General features: G+C 39.6%; 1 protein-coding gene across 5 annotated transcripts in view; it reads right to left on the bottom strand.

The window, feature by feature from the left end:
- Positions 1–3,716: 3,716 nt before the first annotated feature.
- Positions 3,717–18,455, bottom strand: part of LOC311078116 (uncharacterized protein) — a 54,504-nt gene continuing 39,765 nt past the window's right edge. Inside the window, exons 1-11 of one of the 5 annotated variants that reach the window (XM_084106801.1) lie at positions 11,116–11,254; positions 10,561–10,622; positions 10,035–10,161; positions 9,302–9,628; positions 8,868–9,209; positions 8,729–8,770; positions 8,571–8,645; positions 5,358–5,386; positions 5,192–5,266; positions 4,971–5,039; positions 3,717–4,782 (exon numbers count right to left, since the gene is read on the bottom strand). In XM_084106801.1, the coding sequence (XP_083962927.1) occupies positions 4,726–4,782; positions 4,971–5,039; positions 5,192–5,266; positions 5,358–5,386; positions 8,571–8,645; positions 8,729–8,770; positions 8,868–9,209; positions 9,302–9,628; positions 10,035–10,095 (1,077 nt within the window). In that variant the 5' untranslated portion in view covers positions 10,096–10,161; positions 10,561–10,622; positions 11,116–11,254 and the 3' untranslated portion in view covers positions 3,717–4,725. Of the gene's footprint in view, positions 4,783–4,970; positions 5,040–5,191; positions 5,267–5,357; positions 5,387–8,570; positions 8,646–8,728; positions 8,771–8,867; positions 9,210–9,301; positions 9,629–10,034; positions 11,259–18,455 lie in introns of those variants that run through there. The other 4 variants (XM_084106800.1, XM_084106799.1, XM_084106798.1 and 1 more) reach the window with 4 other exon arrangements.

Raw genomic sequence — 18,455 nt, 5'->3', positions numbered from 1 at the left:
CCGAATGTAAATCTGTTTCAATACATTTTAATAATGTAACTTAACTAACAAATGCGATGTGTCAAAGATAAAAAGGATAGATATAAAGTGGCAGCAGCAATTCCCCTCACAGATCTCAAACTTTGACTCTTGACATGACACTCAGTAACAGTTCTCACACAAACATCGAGACAATCACACAAACGAACACAAAATCGCTCAGGTCTGAATGAACTCAACATATTCTCCTCATGCTCGCTGCTGCACTAAATGTTCATGTATTATTAATCAAACTGTACTAAGTGTGTGTGATGTATGTGTAAATATGAGAAATACCGTGAACTGCTCTCTCCTCTCCTCAGAAGACTCGACGCTGACTCTGAAATGAACACAAGTTCAGGTCGCGCTGCCGCTCAGAGTAATAATGGGCGTGTCGAAGGTTTCTCATTGCTAAAAGTAGTTTCATTCTAGCAACTGCATTGGCCAATCAGAATCAGTTCAATGATAAAATACGATAGCGATGTCACGTGTCAGGAAAAATGACAGGAGCTGCAGAAATGACCAAAACCATTTAAAGAAACTTGTAAGCACAGGGTTTCACTTATTTCAGGTGCTTTGAGGGATGTGCAGCTGTTGAATGAACTTGACCTGTTTTCCCAAGCGTAACACAAAAGCAGGACAATAATTTGGATTAACATTTTTATTAAAATGAAATATTTAGTACGGTGGCCCAGTAGTGCACAATACAACGAAATTTAAAAAGCAAACATAAGTTCACAACACAACGAAATTACACCACAACACAATGAACTGAATCCACAAAACAGAAATTAGACACAACACAACGAAAAATGTACAACACAACGAAATAAACCCGCAACACAACAGAAATGCTCCCGACCACTAGAGGGCTCTCGGAGCGTGATAAAGTTAGTTTTCTCGGTCTATAGAGTCAGCCATTCAGTAAACAATTATTTTTTAGGAAATTTCTGTAATATAATAAAAGTTTTTTTTTCTTTTATCATGTTTCAAAGGTTGTAGTTCCTATTAACCAGACTGACTTACAACAGGTGAAATTGTACTAATGCCTTCCTGTAATTCTGCAATTCACCAAATGGTTTTTATTTTTATTTACCGAATTATATTATAATAATTTATACATTTTAACCACTTGGTAGACTTGCCAAACGTTCCCTTAGGGATCATGCGCTGTGGTAGCGCGTCAAAGCATTCTCCAGTATAAATATGCAGCGATAATTAATGTAGGTGATTTGAAGTATATTTTATGTCGATATACAATGGCTACATAGTCTACTGTTAACATTAACTGTGGTACTGATATATTAAGACTAGTGATGGGTCGTTCGCGAATGAGCCGGATCTAAGAGCCGGCTCTTGTAGGTGAACGACGGGAGCCGGCTCGCATATCTGAAGAGCCGACTCTATTTTTAAAAATATAGCCTATAGAAATTAAATCATTGTGTAGGCTAATAATGAAATAATGAATGATTTTAATTGCATTTAAAATAATTGACTAATTCAAAAACCAACAAAAACATAATTATATAGGCCTAAAGGCGCACACACATTTGTTTCGACTGTCTGATCAGCCTCACATTCTGTTCCTGTCAATCATACACGCGATGTTAACCAATTAAACTGCATGAGGGAGGGCCGAGCAAACTCACACACACACACTAGAGATGCGGATAAACCGCGGATCAGGCGGATGACGTGACGAAAAATAATATTTTAATTAAATTCGGGCGGGTGGCGGTTGAACCAATCAAATGAAAAAAGTTTGCCACTAAGCAAACCTGCAAGCTATGCCCAGCTGTCAGTACTATTGGAGGAGGCCTAAATGTCTCTTAGATGAGACCGCCTGGGCTATTTTGTTATTTTGTTTCGATATTAATTATATTTTAAAACAGCCAATCGTAGCCTACTGTGGAACATGCATTTAAAAGAGAGACAGATTATGGTCTGATATGACTCAGAAATGACATCGGGCAATTGCAGCGCAAGATGTTCAGAAGAACGCAAGAGCTAAACTTCTACAAGCTCAATAATATCCACATCAAAAAGTAAAAAAAGAAGGTAAGAAAAATAGTCAGTCATAACTTTGCCCATTAATTAGATGTGCAAGGCAAGCAGGCTAGTTTTTGGGTTGTGATGGACAATTAAAAATGTGAATATTCACGTTGCACAGTTGTGTGGTGGACTTTCAGCGAGTTAAAACATATATTTTTTAAAGAGCCGTTTGTGAGTCAAAAAGAGCCGGCTCTTTTCAGTGAGCCGAGTCAAACGAGCCGGCTCACGAAAAAGAGCCGGAATGCCCATCACTAATTAAGACTGCCAACTCTATAGAACAATGGCGAGGAAAACTAACTTTATCGCGCTCAGAGAGCCCTCTAGTGGTCGGGAGCATTTCCGTTGTGTTGCGGCTTTATTTCGTTGTGTTGTACATTTTTGGTTGTGTTGTGGCTCATTTCTGTTGTGTTGTGGATTAATTTCATTGTGTTGTGAACTTATGTTTGCTTTTTAAATTTTGTTGTGTTGTGCACTACTGGGCCACCGTAATTTAGGCTATTGTAGGACATCAAATATGAAATATGAATATTGAAATCCTGCTTGTAATACAAATAAGATTTTATGAGAACAGAAATTTAAGAAGTCACATTTCTTGAGGAGACTAAAATGTTGATGAAGAAATAACAGTATTTCCAATAGCATTATACAGTATATATATATATATATATATATATAATTTTTGTGATTAACAACTCACATATGTGTTCTCTTAGTATCATGTGTTATTCGGAACAAATCTAGAATGATTTTAGTAAAATTTGACTTTGAACGGTAGTTGTGCTTTGTTTCACAGGAGTCTTTGCAACACAGGAGTGGGATGGATGAAACATAATGGTTTAAACGGCAACTATTCATCTAATGGTTGTTTTTGTGAACAATACCTGACAAGTAACTTATCTACATATTGTTACAAACATATTTTGTAAATTTATTAAATATAAAACATATTAACCATTTTTGTCACCCAATAAACAATAGGCGATAAGTCTATGCGCATTTTGGAATCTTTCTAATAGGCTATTTTGACGAAGACGGACAAATCCGTTTACAATTAATTATCTTACATTTCTTCCTTGAGTCATATTTAGTGAAGGTAGTTGAATAGCCTGTTATTATAAAGAAAAAGAGGTCAACCAGAAGACGATAAATTAAATTTATTGAAGATTGAAGATTGGACAATTGATGATTATTACAGAGATAACTGGACAACATTGAGGAAGTGTTCGCTCACCTTGTTCTTTTTGCCTCGTTTTTTACTGTACGCAGCGACTTCAGTTTCAGTGTTTCAATCGTCCCGGCTCTCGCCTACTAAATGTCTTGCAGATGGGCCTTGCTGATCATACATTAAATTAATTAAATGTTTTTTGTGAGTTATTCTGAGTTTTTCCTGTTTTTTGTTTTGTTTGTTTTTTGTCACTTCCTGTTGATCTGTTAGCCAATCCATTTGTTAAGTGTTTCCGTAAGGAATGCCGTTTCTGGGTAAAAAGTATTCACTTCAGAATACTATCTCAACAACGCTATTTATTCATTACTTTTGATATATTGATATATATATATATTACTTTTGATATTTAATTTTGTATTAACTAAAAAAAAAAAAATGCCTTTAATAATGGTGAGGCTGAAATGGAGAAACAACCAGTGTCTTTATACGTTTTTATTCTTGCAAGAATGCCGTTTTTGACACACAGAGAGTGTTTTGCAGTCAGAGAAGGAAGTCAAACTCAGACAGTTAACGGTCACACATTTCCCTTCAGTGGATGTGTGAGGACTAACTGTTGATCAGATAACACTAGTACTCCTTACATGCACTCAGATATCTGCAGCTGTCTGAACTTACACACAAAGAAAAGCTGCAGATAGATTGTTCAAGCTGAGCCCCAAATATGTTCCACAAGAAACCAGACAACTAGTTTCATTTCCTTTATGTTGGACAGAAATGGCTTACACAACATATGTTAAAATTAGCCATCACAGCACTTAAAAACTTGTGATGTACACTACAGTCTTTGTGCTCACAGACACGACTATTTTAACAATTTATAAAAGATGAAGCACTATCTGGCCATCTGGGATTTTGGTATGGAGATAAAGATTAGGATTATAATTTTTTGCTAGTATTACATTATACCGTTTGTTGTTTTCTTGGGGTGTCTGGTAGAGAGTTTAGATCCATAAGCAGTGACACGCGACACACGCGGATAGCACTTAAACTTTTATGTAGAACAGGCAGCTTTCGCATCCAATCTTAAAGACCTTTTGATATGTCTATTTCTCTGACCACATTTTTAATTTAAACTGTGGTGAATTTTGAATGTTGTGTTAGAAATTATAATGTTTATGTCTACACAACAGCACGTAATATTTGTAATAAAAACTGAAGTGCAAATGTAGCCCTCAGTGTTTATCGACAGTTTAAAAGATACAGATAAAGATTTCTGTGCTCTGACCAGATGATGATTCACAATAAATCTCATTCATATTCACAGTACATTCAACAAATATCTGCTCGTTCACACACAAATATATAATTCCTCCAAACACCAGAGAGATGAAATCTTCCCGTCTGCTCCTGATATGATGAGCTCATGATCTGTATCATTAATGTTTATTTGTGAAGGTCTTGTTCTTGTTCACAGAGGTGTAAAGTTCATCCTACGGTTGATCTTCTCTTCCTCTGACGGCAGCATAAGTCACTGTATCATCATGATCCTGAAAGAACAGATTCTGTCCATCAATGTTTGAACCCCAGCGATTATTATTATTATTATTAGAGCATGAGCTTCATTTATCTGAAAGTCAAACTTATATAGATGAGAGAAGCTGATGTGATTGTCTCTGAATAGGACTGGTTAGTGGACAGTGATGAAGAACAAGGAAATGTGCTGGTATCTACTCACATTCAATGATTTTACTGGCTTTGTATTGAAAGAAGTGACCTCAGAATAAGTCACATCATCTGTCTGCTCCTAAACATCAATGCAAACGTGCAGAGAGTCAAGTTTAACACACAGAACAGACATATCTCTCACTATCATATGTAGAATAACACAAAAGCCTTTAATAAGTCACATTATTGAACAGACAGTGAACGTAATGTTTGGTGATTTAGTGGACTCACATTGGCTCTTGCAGCGGGAGGAATGGACATGTTGATCGTCTCATTCGTCCTTTTATGATCATTCTCATCTTTGACCTTCAGAACAAACAGTTAAACTGCATGAATGACACTTTATTGAGCTTTAAAGACAGTAATCAAATCTAAATCACTGTATTACTGAACTCACCACAGTGTCGCCAGTCCCTCTTTTATTATCTGAAAACAAGTGCCTCATGAAATATGAGTATTTATGATAAAACACACATGTGCAAAAGACAGAATCTTATCATTAAAGTGAGTGATAAAAACGTCTCAAGTAAAAGAAGAACGGGAACAAGTATTGCGTCTTTGCTAGACGCTGAGGGGGAAACTCCTTTTCTCAGAAATTTGAAGCCTTTAATTCAAAAGCGCAGTGTCACTGCACAGTCATAACAGTGCAGCGATCTGAGCGTGTCTACTGGCTGGTCAGTGGGAACTGCATGAACCTATGGTGAAGCACCGTGTCTCCGCAAGCCAATTGTGGCAGGGGCAGGGCATCCGCTTTTAAAACCAGCTCATTTCGCCAAAGGAATCATATTTAAAGGGTTAGTTCACCCAAAAAGGGAAATTCTGTCAGTAATTACTAACCCTCATGTTGTTCCAACCCCGTAAGACTTTTGTTCATCTTCAGCCATCGTCAGCCAATCGTGAGCCTCCATTCTGACATACAACCCAGAAGCGCTGTGCTGTTATACTACATGAACTCACTCAGAGGCCCACACAGAAGAAAATGAATAGTTGTGTCATGTTTCGCAGGTTTGTCTGTTCTTCTTCTTCTTGCTTTTTTGCCTATCAGCGTCAGCTGCGCTGACAAGCAATCACATCAGCGGCAGGTGCGTCTCGTTTATGAATCCTATATGTAGTCTTGTGTTTGTCATGTTCATTGTCAGATCGTTGTTACTGGTTCTCTGTCTCGCTGTCTACGCAGTTCATCTATCCAGTTCCTGTTCTATCGTACTATCCTGCCTTCAGTGCCTGAGCACAGGACGATTTGCCCGGGTTTGCTTCTTGCCGTTGTTTCCTTCAGTGGTTCCTGTCTTCTAGGATTGTTATCAGCCCACTGCAGTCTCTGCGCTGCCAAGGACCTAACTGCCAACCTGAGACTTCACTCCAACCTGCCTTGTCTTGTTCTCTTGCTGTTTCTAAATAAACCTTATTCTCATTTGGAACCAGTGTTTTTGTGACCTGTTGAATAAAGTTGTTATTTTTGTTTGTTTTTTGGGCACAAAAAGTATTCTTGTCGCTTGATAAACTTATGGTTGAGCCACTGTAGTCACTTGGACTATTTTAAACATTGTCTTTACTAACTTTCTGGGCCGGCAAGTTTCAATAACATAGAAGCCTATGAAGGAGTGAGCCAGCTCTCAGATTTAATCAAAAATATCTTAATTTGTGTTCCAAAGATGAACGAAAATCTTATGGGGTTGGAACAGCATGTGGGCGAGTAATTACTGACAGAATTTAAATTTTTGGGTGAGCTAACCCTTTAATTCGACAAACGGCAGTCGTGCAGTGACATAGCACGGCTGTCTACGCAATACTCGTTCCCGTTATCTCAAGCGGCCACCGCACAGATGTTGCCAATAGACAAACCACTGGACCACGCCCAGGAAGACGCCACACCTCTGGTGGAGTGTGCGCTGACTCCTATGGGGCATTGAAGGCCCACCGAAGCATAAGCCAACGTGATAGTGTCCACTATCTAGCGGGATCACTGATTCGTGACCGGAAACCCACCGAAGCATACAAAGAGCTGCTCTGACTATCTGAAATAGACAGAGCGCTGTATATATACTCCTGCAGAGTAAGAGAAGTTGGTGCTCGTCTTCCGAATCGGGAAAAGTGGACAGCGTAAGAACTTGAGCTCTGAACAGAGTAGAGAGCACTTTGGGCAAGTAGCCATGCCTTGGCTTGAGGATGACCTTCGAGTCGATAGGCCCAAACTCGAGGCAGGAAGCGCTGACGGAGAGAGCTTGCAGGTCACCCACTTACTTGACCAATGCTAATGCTAGCAATAGTGCGGTCTTAAGCGAAAGTGGCCAGAGCTTAGCCGACTGTAGCGGCTTGAACGGGGGGCCTTTGAGGGCCTTTTGGATGAGCCACCTTGGTTTGGTATTCTTCAAGGGGGGGTGGGTGGCTTTCGTATCCTTTTTCCATGGCACCGTCAATGGTAATGAGAATGGTGGATGTAGAAGTGCTTAGGCGCGCCAAGACTTAGTGACTTGCCGTGAACCTCAGGGAAGAACTGTGCTCTTCGCTGGCGAGGGGCCTGCTGGTGCTCCGGCAGGAACCAATCACCCAGGCGGCCGCGAGTGGGCTCCTCAGGAGCTCCTCACCACTCCAGTCCGGTCATCCACTGAGCTCAATCAATCCTCTGCGTTAGAAGCCGCCAATGAGAGACTTTCATCACAAAGATCCAAAGAGACGAGGCCGCTTGCTTCACACGAGGGGCGCTGGTCTGCGTGGATGAAGAGCACTGGCCAAATCTCTCTGGGCGGGGAGAGTGAGGCACGGAGGGGCGGGGCAATCGCTCAGTCCCCTGACCTTGCTGTTTCTTTCTCCGAGGTTCCTGGGAGAAAGGAAACAGGAGAATGCGAGGGGCGGAGCCTCTCTCTGAAAAGAAAGCATTCTGCGAGCGGAGAGAGGAGAGAGACATACTCTAGCTGAGCGAGGCTTCTGTGTGGGTTTTCTCCAGACAGGCAACCACTCACTGTGCTCGTTAGTGGGGTGCTGAGGGGCCGCAATCACTGCGCGCAGTTTGCAATTTTAGGGAAAATTGCAGCAGCAGGGGAGACGGTGAAGTCAACTGACCGTAGCAAGCGCTTATCAAAGTCTGCTGGTCTGCTTGACTGCACCCGTTCCGCTGCTTGGCTTCTTCGATGGCGAGAAGGCTTCTTCGAGAATCAACCAGGTAAGTTTGTCACTGAAGGAGAATACATCTGATTCCTATGGTGAATATGAGCTGCTTTTATAGGAAGATGCCCTACCCCTTTCGGCAAGCTCTGTGCTCTCTCTGCGGGATGCGCTGCGATTGGCTGCCGCAGACATGCTGCTTCGCCTGCACCGTTATAGGTGTGCAGTGGAACTGCGTTTTTTAATTAAAGGCTTCAAAATTCGGAGAAAATAAGTTCTCCCCATAGCGACTAGCAAAGATACAATACGAGTAAACGCTTTGATAGGGATCGATTGTTGTTTGCCTTGAGATCTCTTTGAGATTGACGTTACAGGAATTCTTAGCAGGAATAAACTTCTGTTTGAGAATTTCATATAATCCACGTTTCTATGATACTGAACATGATGTGTTTGTTTGCTCATCTGAACTGTTTTTAATTGCTATAAAGAAGTAAATCTGAAAACTCACCAGCTCTTTTTCTGCAGATCAGCCAGAGAAGAGCAAGAAGGAGAACAGCGACTGCAGCGACAGAAATCACTATGACTGAAGAAGAGATCGAGCACAGAGTCAGAGACGGACAGGGCAGATTGGGGACAATTATAGACAGAGACAAAAGCCATCAGCACCTTGTGTAGAAGAATTCACTGCTGTCGTTGAATCAGCTTGAGCTGTAAAGGATGAATGTTTGTTCACAATATTATCATATTTTAACTAGTTAACACACAGAATAACTTCTAAGACTGGTTCATGAGACTGTTTTCTCACCTGAATACTTGACAGTGTATCTGACTGAGGTCTCGAGTTGATTTCTGTGAGTAAGCTGACATCTCCACTCTCTGTTGTTATCTTCATTCAGGAGTGTTGTAGTCAGAGTGACGATGAAACAGCGATATTGATCTGATGATGATGATATCTGATATCTGGAGTCTGTCTTCAGATCAACACCAGTCTGATTCACCCACAACAGCTCAACTCCCTCAGAACTGACCAAATAATCACAGGGAGATCCAGTATATGAATACAACTGACAGGAGAGAGTCACAGAGCGGCCTGGACTGATCTCAGTCTGTGAGGATGAAGATGATGATGATGATGGAGACACTGAAACTGAACACAAGACACAAATCACAGACTCTTCAATCATCATCTGAGTTTAAAGGGAGAATCTTTTAAAATTGACCACATAATCTTAAACTTACCATGAAGAACATGCAGATAAACACGTGCATCAGATCCTTGTTGTCTGTCATCCACATATTGTTGGCAAGTGTAAAATCCATAATCTTCTTCTGTGATGTTCTTGATGTTCAGAGAGCAGTCAGACTCCAGACTCAGTCTCTCATGTCTCTCTGTGTCGTTCTTCTTTATCCCTAAAGTAATCAGTTCAACTGCTGCTGAATGTCTGAAGCTGTTATAGTAGGTCCATGTAGTTTTAGATTTGCAGTCAGAAAGAGCATTATTACAGGACAGACGCACATTTTCACCAGAACTGATGAACACATGATCATCATCCACTCCACTGATACCTGAAACACAAGTAAAAATCAAAAGATTCAAATACTGTCTTTTCCCTCACTTACTTAAAAACAATGAAACATAAAACATACCAGCATAAAAAGCAGAAGTTTTAAATCATAGTCTTTTTCCTCACTTAAAGCAAACAACACACTCTCCAGAATAAACTATTAGTCTTTATCAGAGAGCTGTTCAAATCACTGACACACTCTTAATATGAAGATAATTCTTCATCATCAGATGTTTGAGTGACACTATGTCCAGTATCAGGAATAATACAGTATGATCTGTGTGTATCAATACACAACTCTGAGATCACAACGTGAATGTGTGCAAGAATAAACTGAGCATGTTCAAATGAACTCTTTCCAGACTAATTCCACTAAATGTCTTTAGAGAAAATACAGATTTCTTTACCTGTGAGAAGTGAAGAGAGAATGATCAGTCCCAGCAGACACAGATCACACTTATCAGCCATTTTGTGTTTCTGTCAGTCTTTCTCTTAGCTCCTCCTCTGGTTGTGAACTTCCTCTCATCTGACAGACTGAGTGATGAAACTCTGAGAAGTGTTGCTTCACTTGAATTTAAGTGGATTTCAGTACAAATGTATTTTTCATTATTGCTTACGGAGCAAGTGGCTCTATTCTTAGCGATATTTTCCACTTAGAAAAGGGAAAGAGGCGTGAGTTCCCGTACAAACAAAATATATTTTATTAAAGTTAAAATAGTTGGCCAACAATCATTTAAAACTGGAAGTGAACAATCAAATCTGTCATTGGTTGACTAAAATGGAAAATGGAAAATTAACAATCGTTGCAGGGTTTGAGGCTTCTTATGTGAGAGTGGGCGAGTTCAACAGCACCAGATACACAAAAAGACCCTGACAATCACAATCACACCCACAAAGTTCACTGCAAATAATGACACAGCAATAATGCCAAACCTTGGTGAAGTAAAGCCCAATGTGCAGCAAAGAACCAGCCAGCTTCAAGAAGTGCTCAGCGCCTACTCACAAAAAAATTTTTTTTTGAAAGAAAATAAATCAAACTAAATAATCAATCAAATGTAACAAAACAAAAACACAAATTACAATATACTCAACATACAAAATAACAAAAAGCATAAAGATCACACCAAACTCTTTTTTTAATATTGCACAATGGCCGAAACACACAGCATGGCATTAATCGATGCAATTGATGGAGACTGTTGCAAAACAGTAAGAATCACTACACAGGGATAGGCGACAGTAGTACAAAACATAAATACACAAACATAAACACACAACAAAATAATATCAACCCGACCAAAGAAAGAAACTTCAAGTCCACGTGGGCATTAGACTGAGACGGGACACAAAGCAGCAGCGTGACTCAAAGAGCGAAGGTTTGGGCGAGAGCTGCTCTCACTCAGCCTGTCTAAACACATGCAAAGAGGACCTTAAAACACAACAGACATCTATTAAAATATATTAAAACACAGAGACCAAACAACGCACCACACACTGCCAGCCTTGGTAGCCCAACATCACACTAAACACGTAAAATCACATAATGTCACTGAATAACACTGAGATCAAACAGCTAGGCATGCTAAAAACAAACACCTCCATAGTACGCAGCCACAAAAGGAAGTGCCACAGCCACCGCCCCCCCCCTGCATTTCCTGCATGCAGTTCAATTCTATAAATAAAATAATTAAATTGTTAGTAATAAAATTGGTTTACTACTGAATTATCCACTATCCATGACTCCTCAATTCTTAAACAGTTTTTAAAGTATTTTAAAGTAATTATTAGCATCAGCTCCAGTTTGGTGAAACAGAAAGTATTTGCACATGAGCGTCACTAGAGCAGATTTCATGTCTTCTGGAAGAGTTTCTACATGGATTATAATGTTCTGCTTTACTCTCTCCAGTCATGAGAAAATATATCAGATCCAGACTCCTTCATTAAAGGTGCTCTAAGTGGAGGCTAGCTAGACCCTCCATCCTCCTCATCCGCACACTAACCCCCCAAATCCTTCTTGTCGGTTATTGGCTGGAACTGTTTGTTGTGTTTCGTGGAGTGGGTCAGCCCAGTTTGTTTTTGTTTTTTACAGTGTGTTCAGGGGACAGTGGCTAGCGGATAGTGAGGAGATGACTGCTGTCAAAAATGTTTGGCCTAAAAAACTTGTGACATCGCTTAGAGCACATTTAACACACAAACACCAGTTCATTACTTGCACTGAGCTTCTTGATACATTTCACATTCAAATAATGTGGCTTGCTAATTTCAATGTGCTGACGTTGTCTATAGTTCCCTAAACTGCACTTAAAATGAGTGTCAGCAAGAAGATCCAGTCCAAGCTGATCTGAGAAAGCACAAGCAACTAAATATATATATATATATATATATATATATATATATATATATATCACAAATAAAACAATGGTCAAACACATATTGTCACACACCTCAGCGACACTACACTTCCAAGCATCCCTCATGTTTCCCACCTGCACACTATCAGCCATCACCTATCACCCTCATGTCATCAATCACTGTGGACACTATTATCATCACAACACTGTCTGTCATTGTCTCGTTATCATCTGTGTATTTAGTTCCTGCTTGTTCCACGCCAATACCTGTTCCTGTTCCCAGGTTCCCCAGAACCTGAGTCTGTTTCTGAACTCCCAGCCAGCCTCCCTCTCCCACCTCCTCCTATCATCCATCTCTCATCCCTGCCTCCACTGCTTCCTGTCAGCCCCTCAGCTCACCCTCAGTCCATCTTCGGTTATGTGGGTTCGCCGCAGGTCTGCCAGTCGCCCACTCCATTAGGGTCGGTGGATCCCCTGGTCTCCAACAAGGACTCCATGTCTCAGGGGAATATGAGGGTGGAAAGCACGGTAATTCGAAAATACTACAGGTTTTCTACTGATACAAAGCTTAATGCTAAATCCTGAAGTATTCCTTTAAAGAAGGACACTGTTCAAGGTAAGTTTATTTCTTTGCTGTTATTCTATTTTGTTGCTCCCAACCTGTAAAATCGCCCTATTCCTTAGCGCCTGTCTCACCAGTACTGCTGTGAAAGACAGGGGTAGGCAGGACGGATCAGTGCTATGTGAGAAAGTCCATCTGAGGATGTAATGGGTGACAAGTGAGATGAACCGAAGGTGTGAGAGGTGTGAAAGGCAGAGGAGGTGCCTTGTCCCGGTGGTGTGGGGATAAGGTGCAGTTGTGTGGGGGGAGGGGTGACTGGCTGATCAAACCTGTTGAAGTGATGGTTCAGATCATTCAGCCACTTAAGGCCCCCCTCGACCTGTGTGGGGGGTGATTTAAAACCTGAGATGGTCTTCAAGCTACTCCACACCCCCCTAATGTCTCTCTGTTCCAGCTGTCTATTTAGCTTCCTCTTGAAGGCCTTCCCCTCTCTGACCTTCCTCCTCCGCCTCTTCTGTACAACCTTCAGCTCAGCTTTGTCCCCCAATCTAAAAACTCTCTTCTTCTCCTTTAAGAGAGCTTTAATATCAGGGGTAATCCACGGCTTGTTGTTTGAGAAACACTGTACCGTCCTAATGGGCACAGTGTTCATGTAATTCCTGCAACATGTGAAAACTCACGTGGCAGATAATATGGCCGCATGCTAACAGCAAACAATTCAATGTCCCGACTACAGAATCGCTCCTTAATCGTGCAATGTTCAGGTTTACACCATCTTTCATTCACATACACAGCCAGACCTCCTCCGCGCTTCTTACCGCTGTCGGCCGTTCTGTCCGCTCGTAGGAGATGAAAATTATCCATGATAACAGCTGAATCCGGGATGTTTGGTGTCAGCCAGCTCTCAGAGAAGATAAGTAAGCAGCTGTCCTTATACTCTCGCTAGTATCGTGTTAGCGCTGAGAGCTCATCTGTTTTATTAGAAATGGACCTGAGGTTACCCATAGTGACAGAGGGTACTGCAGGTCTAAAGCGCCTTTTCTTCTCTCAAATTTTCTTTACAGCACGACATCCTCGGCGAGTCTTGTATAACACCTCTGGGGGTATCACATATCTGTCTCTGAGGATCTTTGATGCGCTCCGCCACGCTACCAGCTGATCCCGTGTGTAAACAATGCATGTCCCAAATCCGACAGTCATAGTTCCATAAACGGGTAAAAAGTGCTATAATCCTAAGAGGGTATGTAAGTCCAGAGAAAATCTCTACGAAAGAATTTACAAAAGAAAACATAAAAGAAAAGAAACGAGAGAAGAGAGGAGGAAGTGTTGCAACCAGCTGCTACTTCCTGCAGCGCCGGACAAAAATCACCCCTGAAATCAAAACTACATCCTGCCTCTGGCCTCCTCACGGGCTGTGAAGACCTCTTTCTTTCTTAAACCATGATAATGGTCAGAGAAGCAGGCATGTTTCTAACACCTGTTGAACCGTTGAGCTTATTCAGAGAGATCAAAGGAAACCACAAACACCCTAGTTGCAAAGCAAGCGTGCATCATTCTTCTAGCGATTCAAGCCTCACAATTAAGACATTTAAAGTGACTCTCTGACATAAACCCCCTCAAATTACTAAGTAATATTTTATGTAATTTGCCTGATGATTCTTATCATCTGCTTGCCCCACCAGATCAGCTCGTCCTGGGGAAGATGGGTCCTTGCCTGTCTTCTTCCTCTTCTCCGTTTTCTACGCTTTATGAAGTTCTCTGGCGTGGTCTTTCATTCAACTAAAAGATCCTCATAAATATTTGTATTTTATCAGTTACCTTTGAGACATGTAAATCATTTAGAAGAGGTTCCAGTTTGAGGGATTTAACAGAAGAATTCTTATTTGGGCCTTCTGGCAACACAACTAGATGTAGGGTGGGCCAAGTGAAATTCCTAGTTTTAATATTATTTTATTTCTTACCTGTAACAAAACTTTATTATATAACAAAAGAGGCAGGTCTTGGTATTTGCAGGGCTCAACACCAATGAGCTTTTCTACACGTTCATTCTGGTTCAGATTTTTACTTGCCCTGCAAAAATCGTCACTGGCCCATCACAAAAAAATATTGTAAGTATTTTAATAAATATAAAGACAAGTAAACAGTGCAAGTAAAAAGAACAAAGATGAGGCCCCCTTTTATTAAAATATAGCCTATCTGATGTTCCTAGAACAATTAATATGCAACATGCCAAGCCTAGTCAAAGTTTAGAGGTAATATTAAATAGTCATTAAAATACAATACATGATGTGATCTATCAGCATAATTGCGTAATCAGTGTTGGGTGCAATGCAGTACTAACTAATTAATTAATTAATTACTGTAATTTAATTACTTTTTATTCTAAAAGTAAAAAAGGAATTACTCTTTAAAAATAGTACAGTAATCTTATTACACTGTTGAAGATGTAATTAGTAGCTTTTAGTAGAATAAAGCAGAAGTTATGAGAATACAGTCTTCTAGTATTTTTATTTCAGTGTTTTTTCTTTAGTAAGGAAATGTCGAACTGCCTCATGGATCTAAACATAATAGTAGTTTTCTACTTTTATCTGGGGTTTCAACAAATGGAAATTCTACAATTGCTAATCTACCAACATGCCTTTACTATTTGTCTTAGGACGCTACAGAATATACTGAGCCGGACTTTACAGGCCAAAACACTTTTCAGACTGGATGTAAAGAGTTTCACAAAAAAAATATAAAATTCACAAATAAAAAGATTAAGATCCACAAATAAATGTAAAGAGTTTCACAAAAAAATATAAAATTCACAAATAAAAAGATTAAGATCCACAAATAAATGTAAAGAGTTTTACAAAAAATGATAAAATTCACAAATAAAAAAAAGATTAAGATCCACAAATAAATGTAAAGAGTTTCACAAAAAATGATAAAATTCACATATAAAAAGATTAAGATCCACAAATAAATGTAAAGAGTTTCACAAAAATGTATAAAATTCACAAATAAAAAGATTAATATCCACAAATAAATGTAAAGAGTTTAATTTTTTTTATAAAATTCACATATAAAAAGATTAATATCCACAAATAAATATAAAGAGTTTCACAAAAAATTATAAAATTCACAAATAAAAAGATTAAGATCCACAAATAAATGTAAAGAGTTCACATTCATTTAATTCTGAATTTTGCACACACAAGTTGAAAGGCATTTGTTCAAATCAAGTTCACAGATAATTGTGCGTGCATTTATTAATCATTATGATACTAAAATCCTAACAAATAGGCTATGCTATGTACAAAAAATCAGATGAGCCCATAATATGAACGCATTTACACGTTAAGCATTTTCCTCCCATAGAAAACCATTATAAGAATGCTTAATGTGGCTTAATGCAGATTAGAATGTCCCCTTATTATGTCGAAATAACTTGATATTATGTCGATACTAGGCTACTGTGTCCACCGTGGTCTCCTTTTTGATCAGCGGAAATGATTTTTGCTTGTTTGGGATCTGACTGTCCAGCGTATTTGAAAAAGTTAAGCAAACTTTCCTGTCTTTTTGACATTTTTCCCCTGAGTGAAACGATCGAGGCTAACAGCAATCTCAACTCGTACAACAAGCGCGCAAGTCATGTGTCACAAACATTGAACACTACACAAACAGTAATTTTATTTTTTTCATTTAGGCAATTCATTTTAGTGACACAGGACGTGCCGGATCCAATAAAAAAGGTTCCGGATCCAATGTCGGAGGTGACGGAACATGTTCTGGCGTGTTCCGGCTCAAATTAAGCCCTGGTCGGGACATATGTCAACTAGGAAACAACCTCAACAACATCGTTCTCAGCCACTCCCTCTGTTCGCTGATTGGACCGCTTAAAAATCGACCGGAGAAAACGCAAAAATACACTGCAATGCCAGCAGAGTTAGTCAAGGAAAATGAAAATTGAGCGGAAGTACGTAGGAGGGCGGAGCCAGGCTAGCGTCGACGTGAAGAGTAGTGGACTCCACCCACCGTTTACTCAAGCCAATCAGATAATGGCCACATTGAGCTGGCCAATCGTAGCACGTTCTCGCTACAACCAATCACGTTTGGCTTTACACTTGGGGCGGGAACTGATTCTTGCACCCTTCAAAGGAGCAGTATTTAATCTTCAAATTGAGCTGAACTGTTTGTGTGGTTAAAAAAACACTCTGTTTTCAAAAGATTGTTGGAGTCTTTATATTTCCATCAGGATAAACTCAGGGAATTATGATCTTTACAGATTCTGAGCATCATGATCCTCTCTACACCGTCACGAGGCGTCACTGCCCCATTACCTTTTCACTGCTGCCGTAGCAGTTTCAAATAATGTAAAACTAGCATGTTTGAAATGTTAACACATTTTGTGACGACTGTTTTCTTAGCTACAGATATGAACTGTCTGCATAATTGTACTTATATTGAAAATGCATATTTCGTGATACTGTCTACACTGGACGCGGCGCAGGCAGCGCGACACGATGATTCACTGATAGTAAACGGATGCCCATTCTTCTTCTGAAGTAGCGGCTACTACACGCAATTACACGAGGACAAACCTTCGCTTTGCCCAGAGACACGATGCAAGAAATTACAGAACATATGCTTTTGCCTTTTAAAGCACAATTGTGGTGACAAATAGCTACAGGACATAAATAAATGTCATGTAGAAAACCAAATATGAGCCCAAATGACCACCCGCGATGTAACAGTATAGCCTCAGCAACAGCGTGTACTGGTTGGATGCTGCAAATAAAAATCTTGCAGTGCTGAAAAATACGTCTGTGCATTTAGCCTACTTTAGATGCTGTAAGTTACTTTTACCATAAAAAATGATTTAGTCTGATTCAACATTTCACTTTTAAATGCATGATATCTCTTGAAATGCAACAACCTGTCACATGTTTAAAAATAATTATCTTCTCTGCAAATAAAGGGAATCGTAATACAGGTATTTAATATTTAAAATTCTATTTATAATGCTGTTATAGATTGTTAGATCCACAGAGCTGATCATATGCAACATTAAAACTCCTTGACTGAAGAAGTGGGAAAAGCTGTTGGCTGTTGTGTGACAGTAATTTCACCTATTACACAAACTCATGTATCACGAGATTGAACCGTTATTCACTTGTCAGCTACTTATTGATGCTTTTCTGTTCTATCTTGAATAACGCGCTTCAATAACGCGTTGTTTCCCATAACAGAGATGTAAAACGCTGTTTCTCTGGCTTTTTCCAAGGCTCATAAATATTGTGGCTTGACTCGATACACAGTCTAATGGTCTAATTCTAACAAAATCCAAATTTTAAACATCTTTTTGCTGTAGCAATTGTATGGGCCAATTGTATTCCTATTTGAGCCAGTGCAGATGGATGATGAATGAGCAAAGTTATTTCAGAGCAAGATCACCCAGAGTGTAAAGCCAGACGTGATTGGTTGTAGCAAGAACGTGCTACAATTGGCCAGCTCAATGTGGCCGTTATCTGATTGGCTTGAGTAAACAGTGGGTGGAGTCCACTTTGTGGATTTCTCTGCATGTCAACGCTAGAAGTGTTTCAAAATCCACAAATGCGTGAGGGGATTTACAAATGCACAGAAAGCAGTTCACAAATAAATGCCAGGCAGAGTTGTGTTTGTTAAATAATAAAACATTTGCAAATATTTTTTTTATTTGCAAATCTCATTTTATTTATTTGTGAATTAGATTTTTTTTTTTGTGAATCTCTTTACATTTATTTGTGAATATTAATCTATTTATCTGGAATAATGCAACAATTCTAACCCCATAATTCTCCTCTGCCTATTCTGCCTATTTTGGGCTTCACTTGATAAAGTTCCTTTCACCTTTAGTAACTGGAGTCACTTCAGTTCTAAAATAATAATAA

This window comes from Abramis brama, assembly GCF_963993115.1.
Source record: "Abramis brama genome assembly, chromosome: 1".
Classification (NCBI taxonomy): domain Eukaryota; kingdom Metazoa; phylum Chordata; class Actinopteri; order Cypriniformes; family Leuciscidae; genus Abramis; species Abramis brama.
Note: the sequence above shows the minus strand (reverse complement) of the source record. Positions and strands in the feature narration are given on the sequence as shown.